We start from the raw sequence: 25,533 nt of genomic DNA, 5'->3' as shown, positions 1-25,533 counted from the left end.
GAATTTTCAGTATGTCTTCTGCTCTTTCAACCGCAACTCAGTTATATGTCTCCTGAGTGGCGGTTTTTTCAGATGATTCTCCTAATTTGGTAGGTTTAAAAATTAATTGTTTGAGAATGTATATTCAACTGTCTTCAGCTCCATCGAAATTATCCCTTTACAATTTTTTTAGTTTTTCACTGTTTGAAAATCAGATCAGGTGAAGGGAGCAAAACATAAAGTTCATTTTCTGTTGCTTCAAAAACAATGAATCAAGATAATCAACATGTCTGATGATTCGATAAATTTCCAATTAAACTTTTCCGAGCGAACATACTCCAAAACTGAAATTCGTCGGAACCCAAACGAGATACGATCTTCATTGTAAATCCTTTTCTCTCGAAAATTCGTGATTTTCGCCCGTCAACTCTGAAACAATCGACGACACTTCCCATGTCCTGTGCCGTATCTCTCACATCTCCCCTAACCTCGCTCTCAATTGAAAACTCTGTTATCACAAGGCACTTTCAACTGTCTGATCGACTATACTCCAGTTCGCCTACTTTGATGATTGATGGCTTCGGAGGTCTGATAAACAAATGTTTTCGCAAGGAAGGCGGAAACTTTTGAGACGAGTCTGCGGTCAGAAAAATCCTATAAGCTGGCCAGAAGTTTCTGTAAGATCCTCGAAAAAGTCGATTGGGCGATGTTTTGTCTTGGAAGACAGGTGAAAGCACGGACGAAAGGATTAAATGAATGTAAGTTGCAGTTTTAGAAGTGATGCTGCAGCATCCCTCCGAGGTATTGGATTTGTGGTATAGAGATGAAGGATGTTGCTCTTGGGAGTTGTTAGTTTTCAAGACGTGGAAGTAACTGAATTTTGAATATCATTTTATTTAAAACTTGCTGACCTTGCGAACTTCGTACTGCTTCACACCTCAAACTGAGCTTGAGTAGAGCCAAGAAGATGATAGCACAGCCAGGTATCGAAAGCGCTCGCATATAATGAATAGAAGTTATAGAGCTTCAAATCCTTTTTGTGACAAATGTTAATATTCAAATACTGAATAGTTGCATCATTCAAAAAATATATCCATTTATTTTCATATTCAAATTTAAAAGAAAAATTGTTGGCAACTCAAATTTTTCATTTGATCTTCTTTCATTTTGTTATGTAGATGTGCAAAAATTTTCATAAAAAGTAACCGTTACTACAATCACTATAACGTCGTATTATTTGGAATCGTATATAGGCTGATTTCTTTAAAAATTTAAATTTCCCTTGTAAAAGCATTCTTGAAAAAGTAATGATAATGTTTCACCGAAAAACAATAAGCATTCAAATCATCACACGGGATTGCCTCCAAATATTTCCTGAGCTCCTTGATGTGCTGAGTAATTTGATGCCTTCGAGAATGTTCTTCTATTTCCATTTCATAAAAATTGGTGGATCATCATTTTCAATTTGAAATGAACTACCAACTGAAATGTGAACATGCGACAGGCTCCCAAATAGTAATATGTAATACGATTTGTTCATACTATTTTCACCATAGTGTTATTTAATAATCCTTACTTGTCTGCTTGGTTCTTCTAAAGTTTCAACTGAAATTTTCCTGTCGTGTAGAAATGAAAATAACAGAAAAATTTTCAATTTTCAATTTGAACATTTTCGACTTGAAATTAATCTTTAGAGGTGGCTATTGACGTAAAACGGAACCATTAGAGTTCAGTAATGAGAATGTTAGAATATATATTTGTTTTTATTTCATGAAAAAAACCTAGATGAGAAAATAATAAGTCTCGTGCCGAGAATCAACTTTCTACTGTCTCTGCTTTCCCAGCCAACCATTCGTTCGTGCATACCACTTTACTACATTACCCGAACAGGTCCATCTTCATTTGCATTTTTATTACAGTATCAGTGAGTGTACATTAAATCGCTGCCTAAACAAAAGATTGTATACGGAACAAAAGAAAAAACAACGTCAGCCGACTTGAATTTTAATTCGGAACTAAAAAATAACCCGACGAGCATTTAGTGAAAGAGCTACAATGCGACTCAGGCCGCTCGCCATATATTTTTTTGTCTTCATTCTGCTTTGCTTGCTTCTGTTCATTATGCCGGTCTTTAGCGTCATGCCGGGATAAAAATTGCGTGAGAAAGATTAAGGAATTGAAACAATGGGCATTAACTCCCGACGAGTATACAACCCTAATAATGTTTTTTTTTCAACTAAATGAATACAATTAAGAAAACACATGTTGGATTCCAGGCGCAGATTAGGTCTATTAGTTAGTTTTATTGTTTCTATGCTTTGGTGGCATTCTGTGAAGCGAAGTATCCCGACAACTGGAAGACTCTGGAATTTCTACAATGTTAGTTTGAAGGTGGTTGACAATGTTTCGTGGTGTATTTCATCAGTTCGGACTTCCATTGTCTAATATAATATAAATTGATTTGATAACCCTGAAAAAAATCAAAAAGATTAACCGAAAATAACAATTTTATCAAACAAAAAAACTGAAATTACAAAAAAATAACATACAACAACAACCGAACAAATAAAAATTGAAATATCTCAATTTTACTACAATGTTACTTTGGTGAGGAGTAGTCAGCATGTAAATCAAATATTACTTGTATCATTACAGGAACAAAGTTTATTATTTTTTCATTATTGCATACAAATAAAAGCTTAGGACAAAGTCTTATGTAAGCCTAAAAACGAAGGATATCAACAAGTTAATACAATGCATGCAAAAAGAAAAGAAAAATAATTAATATATGCATAGAGGCGATTAAGCAAATAAGCAAATGTATATTTTGTTTTTGAAACTGTTCACTGATTCGAAAATACAATTCTCCAAAAATTATTGTCTCGTGGCGAATTTTTCCTTTTTTAATTTCAGTGTGTGACCACGTAACCGCGAATCATTGTTGAAAACAAAAAGTTATTTCTGATTAGCATAGCTATACTTAGCTATACGGAAAGATATAATGAGGTCCCCACGGAGTCGACGTTGGTCAAAAGCTAGCAGTTGTGCCATCCTCAGTCTTTCGGAATAGGTTGGACGCACTTCACCAAAAGTCATACGTGTGACTTGACACTGTACATTTTCCAACAAGTCCCTATCGCGCACCAGAACAGGACACCACACTGGACCTGCATACTCCATGATTGGACCAACGTAGGTTACGTAGAGTTTTATGGAACTTGAATATGATAGATGGAGGAACGTTTTGCGAATGAGGTAAATCAGTGTGTTTGCTCGTTTGCATGTGGATATTATATGTTCGGACCAAGTTGAGTCAGTATTAATAGTCACTCCCAAGTCTACATATGAGGACACTGTACGTAACGATTGATCGCTTATTGTGTACGTATGGAGTGGATTGTTCTTTTTTTGATGAAGTACGACGCATTTGTCGACGTTAAGAGGTAGAAGCCAATCCTCGCACCACTGACTAATAGAGTTGAGGTCTTCTTGAAGGAAATGATGTTCGACTAAAGCATTTCCATACAGTTAAGTATCACCGGCATAAAACGACTTGCTGGACTTTATGTGAAGAGCAAGATCACTTGCATAAACAATGAAGAGGGGCGGGCCAAGAACAGATCCCTGGGGAACTCCACTTGTGACTTGTCTGTGCCAAGAAAAAGAGTGACCCACTTTGACCGTGAAAGTTCTATCTGTCATGTAATTTTCAATCCATAGGTTCAGTTGAATAACTTAGGTATTGATGTGGAATATATCATTAAATGTATGATTCTCATGACCTACAAACCAGTCCATACAATAAATCATTTTCGTAGTATTGAAGAAGTTGTAGGAAAAAAAATCATCGAAAATCATATTTCATATATGTCTCTCTCTCTTTCTGTTTTTGACTTTTGCCCACATTCCGGCGCATTAAGTCATTTAAATTTTTTCTAACTGCTCAAGGTTTTTTTTTTTCTTTCACCAGAATTACAACTACACAATCAACAACTATTCTAAACGAACATGACAGAATGAAATATTCGATTAATCAACGAATGGATTCTGGCGAAATTTTCAGATTGTTTTCAGATGATCCGACAAGATAAATCAAGTAAATATGCTTATTTACGTTCGTACAATCACTTTTAGAATGTGAATGTTGGCATGAGAGCTTGTAACAGTTTATGTTAAGCTACGTAATTAATTGATGTCAAATCGATAAGATCTCAGTATTTTTCTATTGCTCAAATTTTTTGTCGAGTGCTAAAATATAATTGGGGTCAACCGGTTTCTGTAAGATATTGTGTTTTTCGTAGAGGAATCATAGTTTTTATTGACCTTTTCTCGAACATTTCTACTTCCACAATCTGAAAAAATGGACAACTGCAAGGATAGAATTAACATCAAATACATTGCCAATTCGTTTCATCTTTTAGGATAATCCTAGAATAAAAGGTCTGGGAAGATGTTATTGGTTGTTGAATTGGTGTTGCTCCCTCATTTACGTATGGCAGAATAACCGAATAAATTTAGATATGCATTTTTTTCCCGAAAACATCTCATCAATGATATTTTTTCATGACAATTTTCTCCGGTATTTTATTTTTGTTATACTTTTTCTAACACTTACTTGGTGGTTTGATCTGGATTGGAGGTATCTAGAAATCGATATGACTTTTTTCAGATTGTGGAAGATAACAGGTGCCAGAAAAGATTATTAAAAATTTTAAATTCACATCAACACATCACAGACAACTTTTCCGAGTAGATCCATCTAATCTAGAACTACTTTTTATTTGCAATTTATCAAGTTCACGATTGCTATTTCCTTTCCAACGTCTCACCTCGAAGTTTCCTTTGCAGAAGGATGAAGTATGGAAGTTATTTTTATATTTCCAGCGCCTGACGCCGACTCAGCTTTTTTAAAGAATCATTATTACATTCCCAAGCGGGTCACAACTTGACGTCGCCTTTAAAAAAGATTACATGACATAAATTTAATATGCATTATTAGTTTTGTCGGAATATAACTTTGTTAAGCGTCGAAATGACGTTTCGGCTGGAAGTATAATTTGAATGAAGAGGGTTTCGAAAAGAAATTGACTGGAAACTCTCAACAATGCGGACTTATATAAGTATAGTTACTCGAGCAAATGAATAGATCGAGATTACGCGACCGTTGAATGCTTCAGATTTCTTCGGACGAAGAGATAAGCAGCTAATCTTGAATAATGGGTCATTTGAAAAGTCGTTCTGGCTTTGTCAACGTAGATAAGTCTGTGGATGCAATGTGTAATGCTCGAGATGACAAGGTAAGAGCAAGGGACTGAGGTTGTTCTCATTCATGAAATTGGGCCTGAATTTCAAATATTTAATGTGCAATGGTCAGTGATTGGTAGTACCTAAATTGAATGAAAAACAATATATTCTAGAGATCCGCATTATACAGCTCTGCTCTACATTTCTGAAAATTTTCCCATAAAATGACATTGTTAGGCTGTTTGACTTTCTATTTCTCTATTTTCATAAACCACCCACATCTTTACATAGATCGAGAAGTAGGAAGCAATAACTCTTTTTTACAAAATATTAACCTTTCCTAAAAATATCTCTCCTTAAGATTTATGAATCATTTTTGAAATATCCAGTATTTTATTATGCAGACTATTTTAACCAAATGTAGTTGTGAAACTCTGTATTACTCGTATATTATGAGTGTTATTTCATACACCTTTTCGGTATTTCGTTTCAAAAGTGGAATTCTTGAAATTCAACCACATCGGTGGTTGTAGCTTTATCAAAATCAACGATACTATGTGGGATGCATGATAAGAGCAGAATATTTACAGTTTTTCCAAGAAGTGACCTTGAAAATTCAAACTACAAATTTATATGAACTATTACAACTAACAAAACATGCATATTTTTTTTGCAACTAGTTATGAAATAACAAATAACTTGAACAAGGTTTAAAATTAACTAAAAATGTCGAAGTAAGGATCGATGAGGTCTCACTTTTTAATATGTGATTCCAAACACGGCCTCAAATAATATTTGAACATTAAATGAGTCGAAGAATTGTATTTCTACTTGGGTTTTATTAAATCATTCAAAACATCTGGAGACACTAAAGAGTGATTGGTACAGTACAGTTGTGGTGAGATTTTTATATACAAGACATATTTCGATTCTCACATACATTTTTTTTCTATATCTTCTAACCAACTTAATTTTTAACTCAGTTCATGTTTATAGAATTCATGATGGTTGAGTGCTAGTTATCTTTTCCAAAATTATTCATCACTGAATACCAAAACAAAAATTTTGACAAAAGTTAGAAATAAACAAAAATGCGATTTTCAACATTTTAGATTCTTTAAAAAAATGTTTGACATTTTCGGTACCACCTTTTAAGTTTATTTTAACTTATGGATTAAATTAATTCAAAACCTGTATTTAGATAGGTACTGCTATTAGTTTTTCGCAAATGTTAAACTGAGAATATATTTTTTTAGTATGTTTACTGAAGTGTCACATCTTTTGATAAATGTCCCAATATGGGGGATGACGATAACAATATGACGACTTCTGAAATTTCTCTTCAAAAGTTTCTCAACACAATTCTAAAATACTTCATTCGAATACTTATCTGTGAAATGATTTTTGATGATCCTAGTTGGATGATTCGTGTTTTTTTGACAAAGTTTGACCCAAAGTTTAATCTCTTTATCTTTCTGTTTTTCGATTCTTCTCGACCATCTTTCATATTTCAGATGACTCCAACCATCCGATTTCGTTTTCTCTAATATCAGAGTACTGTTTTCCAATGTTCAACTTTACCACTGCTCGAACTGGAAAAGCATTAAATTAACTGAAAAGGATGACTTGGGCTTCCTATGTGGTTGTCAGGATACCGAAAATAAATATAATTTATGTTAGATCATGGGTTATTTTCCTTTTGGAAAAGAGAGCTACGCCGAGTTGTAGAACGACAAATCATCGGAAAGATTTTGCTTCCTCGTTTGCCTTTTGTTTACTTACTCCATCTCTGTAATTTATTGGCTAAAATAATCGTTTCATATGATGAATGGTCTCGTTTTGTCTCATACGAGTAAGGGAGGAAAATGTGGAAATATGTAAATTGTTGGAGCTAGGGACTGATTCAGCTAAGAACGATAGGAGCATCTGAACGTCTGGGTACTCATTCAGTGAGAAACTTTCTTCTTGAATTTGGGTCTCTCATAAATCAACGCGAGCAATATGTATTATTACATTTAAAAAACATAAGTTTCATGCGCCACGCTTCTATATACTGGTTATCCTGTACATTGAAAAATATTTCAAAATACATCAAAGCATTGATATTTTAACATTTTGTATGAAATATTTTTGATAACTCATTTCCTTCATCTCAAACGTATAATGAAAGTGCGATGTGACACACACCTTGTATCAAAATTGTATATATGTCATAATTTACACCCGAAGAAAAAAAAATAACTTCTTTAAGGGGAGATATCAGCACTGATATTTAAACTGAGTGAAATAAATAAATTCAGGTATGTCAAGCTAGATAGTGATATGAACAAGGCTAATTAATTTGCTGATTTATTAGACTATGTTTTCTTCATATCACCTTGAAATAAAATCCTGGACCGGAAACTCACAGTAGCAAGGCTATCTTTGTTCGCGATTCCAATCAAATGGAAGTAGAAGAGCCATCAGCTGCATCAAGTTTTTACATTTCCATATATGTACTAATATTTATGATTCACATCAAGCAGAATCATTAATGATGATGTAACTTCCCAAACCTCGACTTGAACAGCTTAGTAGAAGCGTTCTTCATTCTAATCTTCATGAATCGCAAAAACCCCATCATTAAAGAACCGTCATTCACAAAAAATCTTATGAATTATTTCAAGGTATTTCATTAAAAGTCGAAAAAAGTTAGCTTTTGACCTAATTGAAACAGTTTTTCAACCCATCATAGTTTCTCCTCTCTCTCTGAATTTCGTCCAGAATTGCCTTTTTCCTGATGGTACAGAAATTCTAACCGAGTTGAAAATTATTTTGACCATGGTTAAAGGAAAATTGAGGAGCGGTAGTTGGTTGTTTTATGGCAAACGTTTCCCTGGACCCATAATCTAGACATGAAAGGTGGAAATAATCTATTCAAACTATTCAAAACTTCCTATTGACCGAAAGTTGGGTGATGAAACGTGTGTCAAGGAGAGTGGGGCAGTTCTCCGTATTTTGTTCTTAGCTTTGTGAAAGTATCATCATTGAACTCCAAGCAAACTTATTTTTTCAACTCACGTACTCTCTCTTAGGCCTGTCACATTCCTTTGAATCCTGGGAAAATATAATTGTCAAGGAGTGTCGATATATGGAATGGTTTATATTTCATATTTGTTCTGTTTTGATAAATGGGTATTGTTAATAAATTGATTGCTTTTAAATTCAAGTGACTTTCTCAACTATTGTGAAGTGACGTCTGAAAGAAAATGGAATATTATTATTTCTTTAGTAGCATTACACATTGAACTACTCAACTGTATCTATAAATACCGAAATTAATAGCGAAATACCCGCAGAACATCACTCGAAATCCATAACTCTCGATCATCCGCCACTATCGACCATGACTCATGAGATTAAGACTACTTCAATCGCATATGCCCAACGAAGCCACTAATAAAGAACAAGTACCTAAACAAGTCTTAAACGGCAGTAAATACTTCAGCACAATCAGATGGAAAAAACGCGAATAGATAAAGCAGGCGCTCAACGAGCTCCAAGCTTACGTTCTGCTAAGTCGGTAAGAGTAGCTGCCTGATTTATCGACTGAGATCTCGTAGTGGCCGACCACGCGATTGCCAGAGGGTCCGACTTTCCAACAAGTTTATACCGAGTCGGTTGCTGTTGCGACATTCACATTTTCGAATGCTTTTATTGTGAAGAGATGTCCGTTATGTTTTGTCAATGATGTTTTCGAAAACATCAAAAGCCGTTATACCCCAGGGAACAGGTTCGGGGCCCCTTTAATCCTTTATTCATTACTTAGTTTACAGCATTACAAATTCATCAATGATCTGATTTCTGTCAGTTTGAGATATACAACAAATTGTGTGGTAAGTAATTATACCTCTTTCATTTCAGTATTATTATTATGAATTATTATGAAATCATGTAAATTACGATTTCACTCAATGAAATTCTCATCAGTGATAAATATAAATTATAAATGAGTATTTATAACAAATCCATACAGATATGAATGAATGCGTGTAAATGAAACGCCTAATAAATATTTAGTTATTCGAGTATTTATGGAAAGTTCGTTTTGAAAGTGTTAAATAATGTAAATGTAAACCAAAGAACCATATTATAACAAATTCAGTTAGGGCAAGATATGTGCTCTTTGAAAAATGGTATTGAGGAGTAAATAAAATCCATATGACATATATATTCATTGGCAATTCTTAGTAGTCTTCTAATTAGATCATTTGGTTCAAAATTAATTGTGAAAATTCAAATTGCTCTACGGGAGTGTCCCGAAGACACGCCCGAAGAAGCCATCGTATGGCGAAACACGTGTTGCATTTTTGTAAAACTGTGAAAATCTCCCAATGAAGTGTTTTCTGAATACGTTAAATTGTTCAAATAGTCTTGTCATGGCACAGTTTTTCAAAAATCCATATAGTTCCCAAGGACTTCTGTTGAGCCATTCACAGATCGAAGAAACAATATGGGGCCAATGTCGGATCCTTGAGGAACTCCTTGAGTTTCTGTTATTGCTGGGGATTTTGCGTATATTGAATGCGATTGCCCAGAACAAATTATTTATTTTAAAATTTTGCCTTTTGTTTATAGGCAATGAGCAATTTGGTATGGAAAATTTGTTTTCTATTTACGATCAAGACATACTTGGATACTTCAGTTGGTCGGTAGCCGGGCGATTCGACGTGAGTGCTTTGTTCACTCAGTCAATCGGCCGATGTGTGAGTTGATGGTTCAAGCCCCAGACTGAACGCTCGATTTTCACTTGTTATCGTCCAACCCGTGTCAGGAATCATACATTAAAAGGTAAGACCTCGTTAGTCCCTAGCTCTCACAAGTTTCGACTTCTGAGGGTTGTCGTTCGTAAGGGTGTGATAGCTAGTTAATGGAAAAAACATATTTTAAACATATATTTTATAGAATGTATTTTATAGAATGGCTCACGAACCCCAAGAGAACTGTGAATTTATTGCACAACATTCTAAATTTCACAAATATAGCCATTAGAAAGCCACAATATTTCATATTTATGTTTTAACATATTGTAAATAGCAGATAAATGAAAATGTAAAAATGTGTAATTAAGTTTTTTTATACTTTTATTCTAGTGGTTTACCAGTTTTTGAAATATCAAAAAAATTAGGAATTGAAAGATAGATACACAATAATTGATGCAACATTGTTTACTTTTGATAACATTCGAATACTGTCTGAGAAACTCCAATATTGCCACTGTGCATTAAAGAATACGTTTCTTCACGTGTGAAATATTTTCTAAATTTAATCAACTAAATTGAGGAGATGTTCTCTTATATCGATTGCGAATAATTTTTGGCGAATGCTTTGGAATCTATAGAGTCAAACGGTGAGAATATTTCAATTCGCGATGCTGTTACAAGATTGCGGTTTCTTTCATTGATTAGTTGAATAAACATTCAAATAGAGAACTGTTCAAAACGAAAGGCAGGCTACGGAAACACGATGAATAAAATAAATACTGGAAAAACTACCCACTAGGGAAATCACTGTTTCGTTTATCTAGTTAATGAGAAATCTCCAACCATTATCATACTTTATTAATTACTTCCTTCATCGCATTTCAATTGTTAACGACTCAGCGTATAGCAAACAGCGACCGTTTCGGTTTTTTCACTAATTCATATTCAATGCTAACTGAGAGTGGCTGATTCAATTGAGTTTGAGTTGGGAACAAACGAAGAACGAGGCGGTGAATTGTTTCTGAAGCGGCGTGTTTGTATTATTTTCATTTAGAAACAATCGTTGCCAAAGCACAAGTCACCGATGGCTCTTCTGGGAGATGATTTGAATTTCTTGTTAGTCGTAAGAGAATCTATGATTAATTTTCTCGTTTGGCGACCGTTAATTAGAGTTGAAGTATCAGTTTGGGAATCGACTAATGAATAATCGGCTTTTCTTTATATGGTCATTGGGTGATCGATGAGTGTTTCATTTATGAGCCTTGGTTTTGAAAGGAAATATACAGTGGGTTTTTTGATGAAGCTGATATTAAAAGAGGTTGCCACATACTAAGAAAACCGATTGGCTGTTCTTCATTAATCAAAAAGGAAACACACGTTTTCGGAAACAAAAAGCGGAACAGTCGATTCGTATAGTCTATCCATTCCCAATTGGAACGGCAATAAAAAGATGGGTACAGTCATAAACATTTTTTGCATGTGGCCCCTAGTCGCCCAGATAATTAGTAAACGTGCTATCAAATGTAGTTGAGGAGTAAAGGCTCGGGTAGCTGGACTGGCTGAATACTAATTTTTTTGTCGTTTCACAATATTTTTTATCAGTGCCGTGTGTTCGTGGGGTTAGGTGAGGTAGTGAGTGTTTTTGCATATACTTTTTCTAGAGATCAATTACTCTAACACCAAACTGATATTTTGCACTCGACGCGCGTTTCGCTAACAAGGTTAGCATCTTCAGGAGAAGCAAATTGATACTGAATCTAAAAACAAGGGTTAGCTGTTTATATACCTAAATATACAAATTAATTTGTCAACAATACATTAAAAAATGAACAAATTAATTTGCAGGTAGTGGTTCCACTAGTTAATTACCGAAAAATCAATTAGGATAATCATCATTTAACAAAAAAAGTCCACATCGGACCAAAAAACTTCAGATATATAAACAGCTAACCCTTGTCTTTAGATTCAGTATCAATTTGCTTCTCCTGAAGATGCTAACCTTGTTAGCGAAACGCGCGTCGAGTGCAATAATATCAGTTTGGTGTTAGGGTAATTGATCTCTAGAAAAAGTTTTTAACTTTTACACCAAAGGTTCCAATCTCTACTTTTAAACCGATTTTTGTGAAAATCTTAGTATTTTTGAGTACTTTCATCAATATTGCTTTCTGGAGACCTTTTGAAACAAATGATAACATTACATGTGAGGAATCTGTGTCAATCGACAGGGATCCGGAATTTGAAAATAAGGACTTACATGTTCAAGTTCAGCAAGTAATTTTAAATATCCATGAATGCCTAAAGAAGGAAAACTGTCACACTTCACAGAATGCTATTGTGAATAGAATATGCGAGTTAACGAAACTATCTCGTTCGACAGTTCTTCGAGTCATTAAAATAGGGGATGTCATCGACCATGCAATGAAACGAAAACAAAGGAATGAAAAATTCGCAAACGTTGATGGTGCTACGAAAGATGTGATTCGGCAAACAATTTATGGTATATACCAATCAAATGAAGTACCAACCTTGGAAATGATCTGGTATAAATTACTTGACTATCCCGATTACAATTACAAATATTTAGAAGAGGTGTCTTATTGTCTTGTGGTTTCAAATATAAAAAATTGAACTATCGGATGGTCATAATGGAATCGACACTCTTTGTTCAACTCCGACAAGAATATTTGAGACGAATGAAAAGCTACCGAGAATCCAGCAGACATATAATCTACCTTGACGAAACTTGGTTTTACACCCATGACGTTGTCAAATATGGCTGGGTAGACGAAACCAAGTATTGTGCTTTGAACACGTCTTCTTCAAGGGGAAAACGTGTTATAATTTTGCATGCCGGGAATGAAAGTGGTTTCGTACCTAACGCTTTGCTTCTGTCAGGCAAAAATATAAAAGATTCGTCTGCTGATTACTACAAAGATATGACTGCGGCTTTATTCGAAACCTGGTTCAGTGAGCAGCTTCTCCCAAATATTCCTCCAAACTAGGTTATTGTTATGGATAACGCTTCGTATCATTCTCGGGTATTGACTAAGTACAATACCAAACAATAACACAAAAAAAGCAGATATTGTTGATTTCATGCGAAATCATGACATGGAATTACCCCAAAAGATTCCAACGAAAAAGGTATTACTGGCGACCATGAAACAACGTAATTTCCAAAAAGAGTATATCATTGATTCGATGTGTGAAACGCGTGGTCATATTCTCTTTCGTTTGCCTCCATGTGTTCAATCCAATTGAAATGGTTTGGGCCACAATGAAAGAAAGCTTGCGGAAATGTAATCAGTCACAACTCGATGATGATTCTACCTCATCCGAATATAGCGAAGAAGAATTTTGATTTTTCTAGCAATTTTGTTGGCCTCTATTATTTTGTAAATATATGTTTGACGAGAATTCCGTGTGATTATTAGTGTTTTCATTGTATTTTAGAGTTTTCGACTCGGAAATCGAGTACCTTAAATTTCGAAGTTTTTCATAATTACCCATGGTGAAAAAATTCAGTTGAGATAACTCTTTCATGGGGTGATCAATTGCTATGATTGTAAGAATAAGTAACTGAAAAACTACCACTGAAAAATAATATGCCAACGCCTATGTCGGCATATTATTTTTTGCTGTTCCAATTGGTATTAGAAATATTATATACATTTACATTTACGATGATGCCAACATCAACAAAAAATCTTTCATCTACAAGAAATTAATTGAATTATTCCTAACTCGATTTTTTCTGTAAACGAAGTTAAACCGTCATTAATGATGAAAGTGCCACTATATGCTTTATTTAGATAGTTACCATGGTGCTAAATATTCTAAAAATTCGGCAACAAAATTTGAACTCTGTACTGTTATTTCTTCAAGAAATAGATTCTTTACAGATTCCTATTACCAAAGTATGTGACAAGAGAATATCATTTCAAGCAGAAAATGGTTCAGTCCTCCCAAATTATATTCGAATTAAATTTTGAAAAAATATAAAGAACATGTTGAACGATTATTTGCATCCTTTATTACAGTTTCCAACGTTTCATGGTCGATGAAATCAATGTTCCGACAGATTTGTTTATCCCGGATTTTGGCTGTCGAAATCTAGCTATATAGTAACATATACTATGTTTATGATCCATAAAAAGTTTACCACCACGTCGAATTTTCTAATACAGCGAAAATCCTCTGGAACTTTTCAGTCTCTTTATGACCGCAAGTATTGTTGTGTTTTGTCATAAATATAGAAATATTTGTTTCCTTTTGTGACCGAACTGAAATAGTAGTTGTTTTTCAGAAATGAGGTTGTCATTAAATAACACATGTTTCTGAGAGAGGGAAACAAGCGTCAATAAATAGACATTATCATACGGAATTTGTTACTCAAAAGGGTTGGCACTATCCGGCCATTCATAAAAAAAAATCACAAAAATTTTCTTTCGTTTTGTTATCAAATTATTATCAAACACAATACATGTAGAATTTTTAGATACCTACATCAGGTTATTGGGTAAGCTGTTTTGAAATGTTTTTTTCAGGCAAATTTCTCAGAACTAACAATTGATTTCGGTACTTCATTTTTAACAGTTTTCCATTAATTCAATTGAATCCTTCAATTATTTAGCTTTAATTTTTTTCACTTCTAATGATATCAATCAAATTTAAAATATTTCACTGAGACCAAAACATTATGTGTCTATCCAAATTTATCATCTATAAATTAACCAATGAACTTTCAGGTTGTTAACTGCAACTATCTTGAGTTGAATTGATGTTCTCTTGTAATTGATTTTAACGTTAATTATTACTGACCATACCAATACATCAAATATAATTATGCAAATTGAAATTATATAGGTGCTTTAAAAATTGTTTTGCTTTTAATTGAGAAGTGTAAATATTTATCTCTACTTGATCATTCAGAGAAATATTAAAATTTTGAATTAATCATCAGATTCTCAGATAAAGAAAAAATTGCACGAGAGAAGCGCCGTGTTCAGTGCTGCCAAATCTGCTGTTTCACTGATTTAAAGTTAAAATCTACTGTGGAGCAATCTATTATAAAATTTTCAAAAAACCTTGGTGAAGAGTTTTTATTTACATTTTTACTTCTTTCGGTCGGTTTTCCTCTTTTTAAATATTGAAAGAAGAATAGAAGAAAAGTAGTTTTTACCAAATGATAAAAAATTCTGAAGATTTATAAGGATTTTCAGAAAGTGAGTCGCTAGTTGGAAAAAAAGTATTTCGAATGGATTTTTGAGAACTATTTTTCAAAAAAATGTAAAAAGAAATATGTCAAACTAAAAGCAAATTTGGTTGAATGCAAAAGTTGAGTGTCAGATATAACGATTTCTAAACTCAGGCATATTATATCTGACAAATCTTTTCATCATCAACATATGTGAACATATTGAATGAAAATTGTTGTATGATACTATTTTAATATCACAGGTACAAAATATATATTACCCTAGTCTAGTAATACTATAACAACTTTTAAAAAATGACGGGCAGAATTGGATCCGCTGGCATAAATTGAATCGATGAAAAACTTTCACCACACCAAAACAAAAATACTGTCTTTCGACGCACGTTTCGCTAACATCAGAAGATGAAGGTAATGCTAACTTGCTCGCTAACATGTTTAGCGAAACGCTCGTCGAGAAACGGTATATTTTTTCCGATGTGGAAAGAGTGTTGGTTTGTTCATTAAAATTTTCAATTAGTGACATGGAGTCAATCTAAAGAAAATATGTGAGCTTTTGAATCCACTATTATGAGATTTTTTTCTGGATAAAAATATTGTTTCAACTGAGCAAATTATGTTACATTGAATAGTGATTCACTTATTCTCATTATAAAATCTAGCGAGAATTAACAACATCCATATTTTTTTATGAACTCGCCCAAAAGTTTATTGGCCAAACGGGGAGAATCTAGTCCAAAAGATCGAAAGAAAATATGAGTAACTGAATTTGAGGACCAAATTTACATTTGAAATTTTTTTTGATAAGTCAATCACGACTATGATGTCTCACATTTGAAGAGGAAATTACTCCAGTAATTTTTCCATTACATGTACATTCGAATGAGTTTGAGCAAATTTATTTGCTGCCAATTAAATTTGTCAGTTTCTACCTGAAATCAGGTAAAATTATTAATCATAATTACTTGTGTGTTTGTTTGGAACCTTTGGTGTAATAATGAATATTACTGGACTTTTTTTCCAACACCATACCGTTATTTCAACACCTCAACACGTGTTTCGATCACCAAGTGATCACCTTTAAGAGAAAATATTAGATAAATATAAATTAGTATATTTGTTTATGAACTGATTGAAGTTTCTTTGCTAGCTTCTATATAGGCTAAACTTACAGAGCATTTCTGAAAGCACTAGTAGTTCAAATCTAGTCATCATAATGTCAAAAATGAATATAAAGAAGACCCTGATGTTTTTCTGAAATCCCGAATTAAATGAATACCGAACTTCAACTTTTCCACTGACTGGTCGTGTACAATCAAATAATGATTTCTTCTTCAGAACTGCTCAATTCGGTTTTTGGAGCATCTACAACTCTAATGTTTCATCCAGTTTCAACCTGAAAAGAAAACATCATCAACGCTATCACTTCGGCATAGTAATTGCTCATCAATTTATTCAACACGATCAGATCCAACTCAAACGCTACTTCGTGAATCATTCACGAAGACAAAACGAGTCCCAGTTATTCCTTCCATAGTCGAAAGTCACTTGAAATGCATTGAACGCCGAATTGAACAAATGTTTGGATTCCATTTGCCGGGGAACAAATTCCGTCTGGTGGAATTGAATTTTAAATTATGCGCTGATAGTGGGATAATGCCGGCTCATTTACAGTCCGTTTTATGACAATAGAGTGTAGCAGCTTCGTTTATTTATTTACGGCAATTTTATCTGGAAAAACATCGAGGCCTATCATTCACACTAGGCTGGGTCTATTGGCACTGTGAATATTCAGTCGGGTTATGGGAATGAGGAAGGGAGGCAGATGAACTATTGATAAACATACCGTTTTGGCCTAAATTGCTAATACAACCACATACCTAAATATGTTCATACTAGCTGATACTTTTTCAAATGGTGATATTTTTCTTTCTGGAAGTTTACCCAATATAATTTTATAGATGTAGATAGTTATATTTGATATGTATTTTAATTTCAATTCATGTATGTGCATTGTTTTAACGAGAGAATCATACGCCTGAAGCAGACGCAATATTTCTGCTTTGGTGCCTCAAGCCGGCATCATTTTTTTAGAGTACGGTATAGGCTTCTTTCCACCAATGACTTCTACACTCAGAACAAACATTCGAACAGAGTGGTCTACGGAAGTAGGTTTTCTGTGACACATTACAGGAAGGTGCGTTCCTTTGGCTGCAGGATACTGACTGCATCCATTAGCCAGGATTTGCTATCCCGATCCTCTCACATAACACGTGACCATGTGCAGCTTGGGAATTGTGCCTGTGGAACATATTGAGGTTGTTGGATTTGAACAGTGTAAGATTTCTACCTCATTGGTCACAGCAACTTCCCCATATGAAGGCATCGGGATATCAGGTGTACCTGATGATATATTAGATCAAGCTATAAAGAAACTTGAGTCACTAAACTATGAAATAAAGATATATCCGAGAAAGATCTGACTGACCTGGAACCTGCGCTTAGAAACGGTTGCAAACACTTGAAAAAATACACATCTTTGGTAGTTCAAGCCTAAAGCATGTGACCATTTTCAACAAACATACAAGGACTTGATTGTTTGGGAGAATAATAGAAGCAGTCAGAACCACACCAACAGCAGAATTGAAAACATCCTCGAATCTGTTTCCTGGAAAAGTTAGAGAGGTATCTGACACAACAATATACGGAGGAATGATAATTGAGCATGGTAAGCAATCACATGATATAAAGTTAAATTTCCAATACAAGCTCTGCAGTTGAAATCAAAAACACTGATGAGGTTTTCCAAGAACATAATTTGAAAAATACGCTGTATACAGATATCAAACTTGAGTAATATTTCTTAATGATTTGGTAGGAGATTGGTGTAAGATTTCAATCCAAAATAGCTTCCAAGTGCGTATCTCTTCTGCACATTCTATTAAAGTATGATTTTGTGATCCTATACCAAATCATTTTCCTGAAATGTATGCAAACTGTACTTGGTTATTGATTGCCGCATCTTTTGAATTAATTTTTGAATCGTTCTCAATGGATTCGGTCTTATTATTGATGTGCAAAGTTTTGATTTTCAGCTAATTTTAGTTAAATTATTAGTGATTTGAAATTGATTTTGTTTCCATCATCTGAAAAGAAATGCTGTGAGAATCATATCAATCATAAACATTCACTCATAAAGTGACAACGAAGAGTCATTGTTAATTTTTACAATGATTTCGACATGTTGAAGTGTAAGAGAGATATTTGGATCATTTTCATGTATGTACAAAGTGAAATCAGAGAAGGCGGCATTGAAAAAATATAATCGCGAATATTTTGTTTTTCAGTTCAGGTTTCAATAAATAAACAGTTAAAGAATAACTTGAGACTCGAAGTACTTCAAGGAAATTTTGAAATAATAGAAACAGCAAAGGTATGAAAGAAAAATTGTATCGGAAATTCTTACAGAAAATGATGATAAAAGCGATGAAATGAAAAATGGTGGAACAAGGAACTGTGAAAAAATATAAACAATACTGAATGTAAAGAGAAAATATAGCAACATCAATTGAAAAATAATAGTTTGGAGTGTTGACTTATATAGATGTGAATAGAAAAAGCGAACAATACAATAAGTAGAGGTCAAAAAGATTCCAAAAGCAGACAATTTATTATTGATACATGAGAGAGGTGTTTGCCATAAATTACAGTAAATTCCATGAAGTATTTTGCAGATTGTTTTCGCGACAATAATGGACGCAGAAAGGTAACAAAACAGAGGCAGTCTATATAGAAAAATACACAATTTTTATCATACTTTAGCATGAAGGTTTGAAAATATCAGTTGGATCGTTATTAAAATTGATACAATGACGTAACTCCTTCATCTAGTAGTTACATCACTGCAAAATACTGATATAACGTTGGACCAAATCGTGCAAAATCGCTTATTTTGCTTCCTTAGGAATACACAAGAGCGCTTCTAATGTTATTAATTTGTACGATTGTCCTACAGACATAGTCGATCTGCCTTGGTCGTGAAACCGCTTTTTCCGACTCCTACCGTCTAATTTCTCTCCCTTTAATCACCATTAACATCGCGCGTATCGTCGATGGATCTCGATGTCGAGGAGGAATAGCTCCCGGTGAAATAATAACGAAACAATCCGCAGAAGAAATTATTGGTCACGATTGCAAGCGAAGTGGAATCATTTCCGCAGGGCTTCAATTTTACAGAAGCTGTTGGTAGAAGCCACATTATCGACTCGATACGATAAAAATATGTATATGAATAGGCGTATAAAATATATCGCTTCAAGGCTCACGCACCGCTGAGCATTCTGTATATACAATGGAGAGAAATACGTTATTATAACTCTAGAATAACTGATTTCTAATTAAAAACACGGCCGTTTATCTCGATAGGAGAACCATTTATCTTTGCTATCCGCCGAATCGACAGGTTTATATTGTGAGCATTCAGAGTCATTATACTACGTTCATTTGTGAAGGTTGACAATTTGACAGGAAGACAATTGCTATTTGTAATGGTTAATTCGAGAAATATATGTTGAGCATCAGAAGGAAACAATGGAAACAAGAAAAAAACGAGGCAAGCGCAAGAAAGCAATTTTCTCAGTTACTTTTTCAATCACACATACAATCATTTCAATCATAATAATTTCAGTCTGTTGATTATGGGTGTTGTGATATGTTTTTGGCTGCAAAAAAATCGAAAAAAAAATTGTTGATCATTTACCCACAAAGCAAAGACCTGCTGCTTGCGTCCCTTTTTTTCCTTTCCCTTGACAAAGATGACTAAGTCGTCTGTATAGCCCAGTACCTTAGGTAACGCATCTATAAATCGTCCATAACAAGAATTCGATCTAGCCAAAACCTGTTCCACCAATTTTTTGAAGTAACCATTCTACTGAAGATCTTTCCTGATATGACCTTGTTACTTGTCGAAAGTATCTTTCGTAGATCTTAATCTTGGTTGATTTGTGGTAGTTGGATTCTTAATCCAGGTACTGGCCGATATATGTTAGTTTTTCACCTGTTATCTTTTCAATATTGCATTCAAAAACGGTATTTGCCTGCTCTCGCGCCAAGCTTTTCTAGACAATGGAAGCCCGAACTTGCAACATTCACCAAGAATCATTGTCAACGACTTCCAAACATACTTCTAACCTATAACCGACTGTATTTTTGTTACAGATGGCGGCGCCCTCCTGGACGACCAGTCCACCCCTAAACCGACCCCTGAGCAGGACGAATCCCTCCTGCTCAACACTGATCTCCCCATCTTCCTGGTGGAGCCGCAGAACGCGTTCGTGGTGAAGAACCGTCCGGCCACCCTGCAGTGCCGAGCGGCACACGCCCTCAACCTCTACTTCAAATGCAACGGCGCCAGGAAGGTCGAGACCGTCGAAAATTGGTTCGTGGATCCACAAAACGGCGTGCGGATCTTCGAAGCCGACGCGAACGTCACCAGAGACATGGTCGAAGAGTTCTTCGGCAAGGAGAAGTTCAAGTGCGAGTGTTATGCCTGGAGCGGTAGGGGCAGTATCAAGAGTCAGCCGGCGACGGTAGAAGTTGCATGTAAGTTGACATTTATCGTCATTTTGAATTTTATTACCTTTAGTTTCCATCCATGACAAGTTTTATTATATTCGGGTCATTCAATCCATAAGAAATAATTAGAGGAACAGCGGAATTTTCTTTGAAACCTCCCACAGTATGAAAAATAAACAGTTTTATCAAAAAAATCCATTCTGTTATGCACTTTTTGAAACATTTGGTGTGGTAATGAATATTGCTGGAGTTTCATCCGAACACCAAACCGTTATTTTTAACACTTCGAAAAGTATTTCAACCACCAAGTGATCATCTTCAAGAGTGAAATTAAACTGTTTATTACTGGAGTTTTATCCCAACACCAAACTATTTTTTTTATACCTCAACACGTGTTTCAATCACAAAGTGATCATCTTGAATAAGATGATTGAACAGTTCAATCTGGAGTTCTATCCCTGGAGTATTATCCCAACAAAAAACCGTTATTTTTGACACCTCGACACGTGTGTCAATCACCAAGTGATAATTTTCAAAAGGAAGATTTAACAGTTTGATCTGGAGTTCTATCCCTGGATCTGGAGTTCTGGAGTTTTATCCCAACACCACACCGTTATTTTTAACACTTCGATACGTGCTTCAATCACAAAGTGATCATTTTCAAATGTGAGATTGAACTGTTTATCACTGGAGTTTTATCCCAACAACAAACCGTTATTTTAAACACCTAGACACGTGTTTCAATCGCCAAGTGATCATCTTCAAGAGGAAGAATAAACTGTTTAATGAATTTCGATGTTGTGAGTTTGTTGAAAAATGTTCTGATTGATAAAACCCCAAAAACAAAAAAAAAACAGGAAATTATACTAATCCGAAAAATAAAGCATAATGGAACGTCGAAGCTATCTTGGAACTTCTAAAATGATGTGTAGAGGATTTTTATCATCAAGAAGTTTGAATGGCATCCTTGTCACCAATTTTGAGTAACATTTTCGTTGATCATTTTGCGGGAACATACATCGAGACTCACAAGAATGGCCCAGAGATATGTTGGTTTCATTTTGACAATGTATATGCTATCTGGATTCACACAAAACAGTTGGCATCAAGTGTTTTTTTTTCAAAATTGGAAAGTGAATAACCAATTGATTTTCTCAGAACTCTTCATTTCTATACTCTATCTATCTTTATCTATTTACCTTGAGCACATTCACTGAAACTGTATCTTCATTGATGATCTAAACATTCAATGTGATGACTGAAACCATTCATTCTACAGTCGATCCACCAAAAGAATCTTCTGTTCGTGACTTGCTCAGAAAACCAACCCTCATTATTCGGCTTCATTAGCAGACACCCCGCATCGATATTAGCCAGTTCGAAGATCATAAGACAGACCTGTTAGTTTCCTAAACGATGAATCGTCCGAATTCAGTTCACCGTCCTCGAATATATCGAACAATAAACGAGCTTATTACCCTGATCCCCGATGGTGTGCGCTTGTGAATGCCTTGATTAATCTCCTTTATAACAAGCAACTATTTGCCTTTCAATTGATGGCGTTATAGCTTCATTACAGCCTACCCCGTATGTGCGAATCAGGAACCGAACATCACGCATGTGTGTGTACGTGTGTGCTTGGCATAACGTTAATTGCGTGATGGATATTCGGGATAAAGGCCTCAGTTGGCACATTTGGGGTGGTTTGTCGGTGGAAAAATTGTTATATTGGTATCACTTTCTGTTATAATACAGGGTGGAAAAATTAATCAAGATGGTTTTCTCGGTACAGCCAAGGACGCACATACATTTTCAAGAGACGGTATGAGGAAAGGTATGTAAATTTTGTAAATTGAAGCTCAAAGGTCTGATGTAACTTCAATATTTCGATTCTAAAAAATATTCAAAGAAGATTATAATATGAACCAAAGTAGTGGTAAACAGTGATAAAATACTTAGACCACATCTATGGGATTGACGGTAGAGTTAATCTATGAGTATCAAAGATAAACCAGGCTCCCCAAGAAGGTCACCTAAAGAACCAAGCTACGACAGTCACCGGTGAACGACGTACGATGTTTTTCACTGCAAGGCAGATCTGGTATAATTTCGAATCAAAATATAGTGCAATATTAAACTACTTTGGTAGGTAGCATAGTATTCATTTTTGTTCATTTTATTAAGTGTCAAGCGAGAAGTTATGAGCTCAATAATATCAGTGAGAGTACGATAATTATATAGTCCGATTCCCAGACGTAAAAGAATAAACTGGTTTCTCTTTAACAGTTTTTCGGGACATCACATTCCACCTCTTCCAAATTTGAATTTACCGTTTTTATTTAGCTTGCCAATCATTGGTCTTCTAAGTGATAATCTCAAATCCAACTAAGCAGTACTTGGTAGGTGGTTGTTTGAGCTAGATGGTGCTCAAATAAATTGAATATTGATGTTTATCAGTTGAAGTTTGTTGACTTTTTGTTTCTCGTTTTGGGGGACTTCATGACTTCTACAGAAGTATGTGAAATGAAAAATTGATACACGATTCAGTATAACGAAAACACTTTTTGTTTTCGTTGCCTGAATTTCGAGTCAACACTGTGGTTTTTCAAAATTCCCTCAATACGATACATGATATCAAACATGTGACAGTGTTTTCAATGATTGGCCTATTTGGTGTATTATTGGCATTATCCTATAGGTCGTATTGCCTTCTCAAATTCATATGTCTATATCCATCCTCTTCGAAGATGTTCATGTAATGTTTTAACTTCCTCGTGAAGACACGAAAATATGTCAGGCCTTCTCAATCAATGTTGAGAGTTTCCTATACCAATATTATGTGCCTCAATTTCCCATCTTCACCCCTCTTCAGTAGTATATCCAAAAAGGTTACTGTTTCTTGCGTTTGCTATTCCATTATAGATTGGAAAAGTTGTGAGAAAGACGAATAGTTTCTCATCAGCATGCTTTTAAATCATAAAGGTATCATCAACGTAGAGCAGCCAGCAATATGGTTTCATGAATAGGTACTCGCTCTATGACACGTTGTTCACATTTTTTCATGAATAAGTTTACTACCAGAGGATCTTAAAAGATGGTATTTGTCAGGTCTGTTTGAATGAAGTACCGTTCCACTATGTCGATGATTAACAATGAGCGAACAGGGTGTTTGTGTGTCTGCTGAGAGTTAACGTCGCCAATCAGTTGCATTCTTTTTTCAAGGAAATTTTCAGTGCTTTAATATCCTTTATGGTTACCTTTTTTCGTTAACGATTAGATGGTCTTTATCGTGTTGAGAATTATTGTTCTATCCTTAGTTCTCTTTTCCAATGGTTATTTATCTTCCACCGTTCAGATCAGCAAACAAACCACAGTACTTTAATGGGCGTTGGGAAACTGTAACAGATCCACACGAGTCACGAAGTCATCACAGCCCACACCAAATGAATACCCAGCGAGCACCTCTTCGAAAAAAACCAGTATGTCTATACTCTAATGCCCGAGTCACGAACATATCCGTCTAACCCCGTATCTTCTTGATGGATATCCGAGATAATGGCCTGCACTCACCCGTAATTATAGATTACTGCTTTAATGCCGGCGTAATTATTTTACGGGCCCGACGAAACATATTTTTAGAAGGCAGCAAGCAGCGTCAGCATCAGCAGCATGTCTCTTGATTATTTCGGGGGATGGTACTTCAAACACACGAGGTAATTTCGAAGCGTCGTTTGGTAAGCGTTCCGTTTGGTGAGTCGTGACGTAGATTGAGATCTCGGGTATCACAGTTAATTATGATATAACTGTCAATGGGACTAGTGGGAACAGAAGATATGATCTTCGATTGCGTTTACAAGCGTGTTGTGATACAATAATTTTGGTCATATGCTGTGCTTGCTTCTTATATCTAATGTGATGGTATATGAGCTGGAATATAAAATAATATGATTATATGAAATATTTCCGAACAGTGGATGCTTTTTGCAGCATTCTGGAAATAATTTCTGACCTAATTCATATCAATTATGATCTTCCATATCCAGTCCTATCACAAGTTGAGACGAGTGGATCCTGTAGAGCGAGGAAATATTGAGAGGAGATAACTGTTGCTTCACAGATGTATTAAATCTTATACATAATTCAACTTGAATATACTTACTTGGTCCTCGTCGAGCAACCTTCAAGTTAGTAGTGAAATGCCAAAGAAGACCTAACAATTTTTCTGTCCTCTGGATTCCAGGCCACAATGGTCTGACCGATAATGATGTTGCTAATTCCCTTCCAAGGGGGCACTGCAATCGGTTTTGTTGCATCGCTCTAGGCTTTGTCAAACAAATATTGGATACCTGGACTGCAGACAAGATTCAGGCTTCCAGCAGAGTCTACCATGATTGCTCTTCTCGAAGGCATTCACATGTCCTTCCAAGAATATCAAAAAAAACTCATAAGGCTACTTAAAAGCCACCGTCGTCTGACTCATTATACGAAAAAACTTGAATAGTCGGAAGGAAATACGTGTCGTTTCTGTCTACAGAAGCTCACATCGTTCAGGTCGTGAAAGCCTATGTTCCTTTAGAACTTGTCTACTCCGCCTTGGACCTAATTCGAGTATTTGTCAGAGTTTTAATTTCGCCACCATTTCCGAAATAAAGTGATCTGCTCCATTAAGAAGCTGAATTTGGTAAAATTTGAATCGGTGTGAGCCATAACCCAAGAGGATTGTAGTTACTTTGGACCTAACCTAGAATCAAGAAGGGATAAAAATTGGAAAATTTCAAA

At 35.0% G+C, this 25,533-nt stretch overlaps 1 protein-coding gene across 3 annotated transcripts in view; it reads left to right on the top strand.

The window, feature by feature from the left end:
* The window catches only part of unc-5, a 706,638-nt gene that overhangs the window by 375,880 nt on the left and 305,225 nt on the right, over nt 1-25,533 (top strand). For all 3 annotated transcript variants that reach the window (XM_074184449.1, XM_074184448.1, XM_074184450.1), the window contains one exon: nt 20,398-20,781. In XM_074184449.1, the coding sequence (XP_074040550.1) occupies nt 20,398-20,781 (384 nt within the window). The remainder of the gene's footprint in view (nt 1-20,397; nt 20,782-25,533) is intronic.

This window comes from Leptinotarsa decemlineata, unplaced genomic scaffold (genome assembly GCF_025532065.1).
Source record: "Leptinotarsa decemlineata unplaced genomic scaffold, Ldec_3_MD MMD2_tig00026354_RagTag_RagTag, whole genome shotgun sequence".
In the NCBI taxonomy this organism is placed as follows: Eukaryota; Metazoa; Arthropoda; class Insecta; order Coleoptera; family Chrysomelidae; genus Leptinotarsa; species Leptinotarsa decemlineata.
The sequence above is the reverse complement of the archived record's forward strand: the minus strand, read 5'-3'. Positions and strand labels throughout refer to the sequence as shown.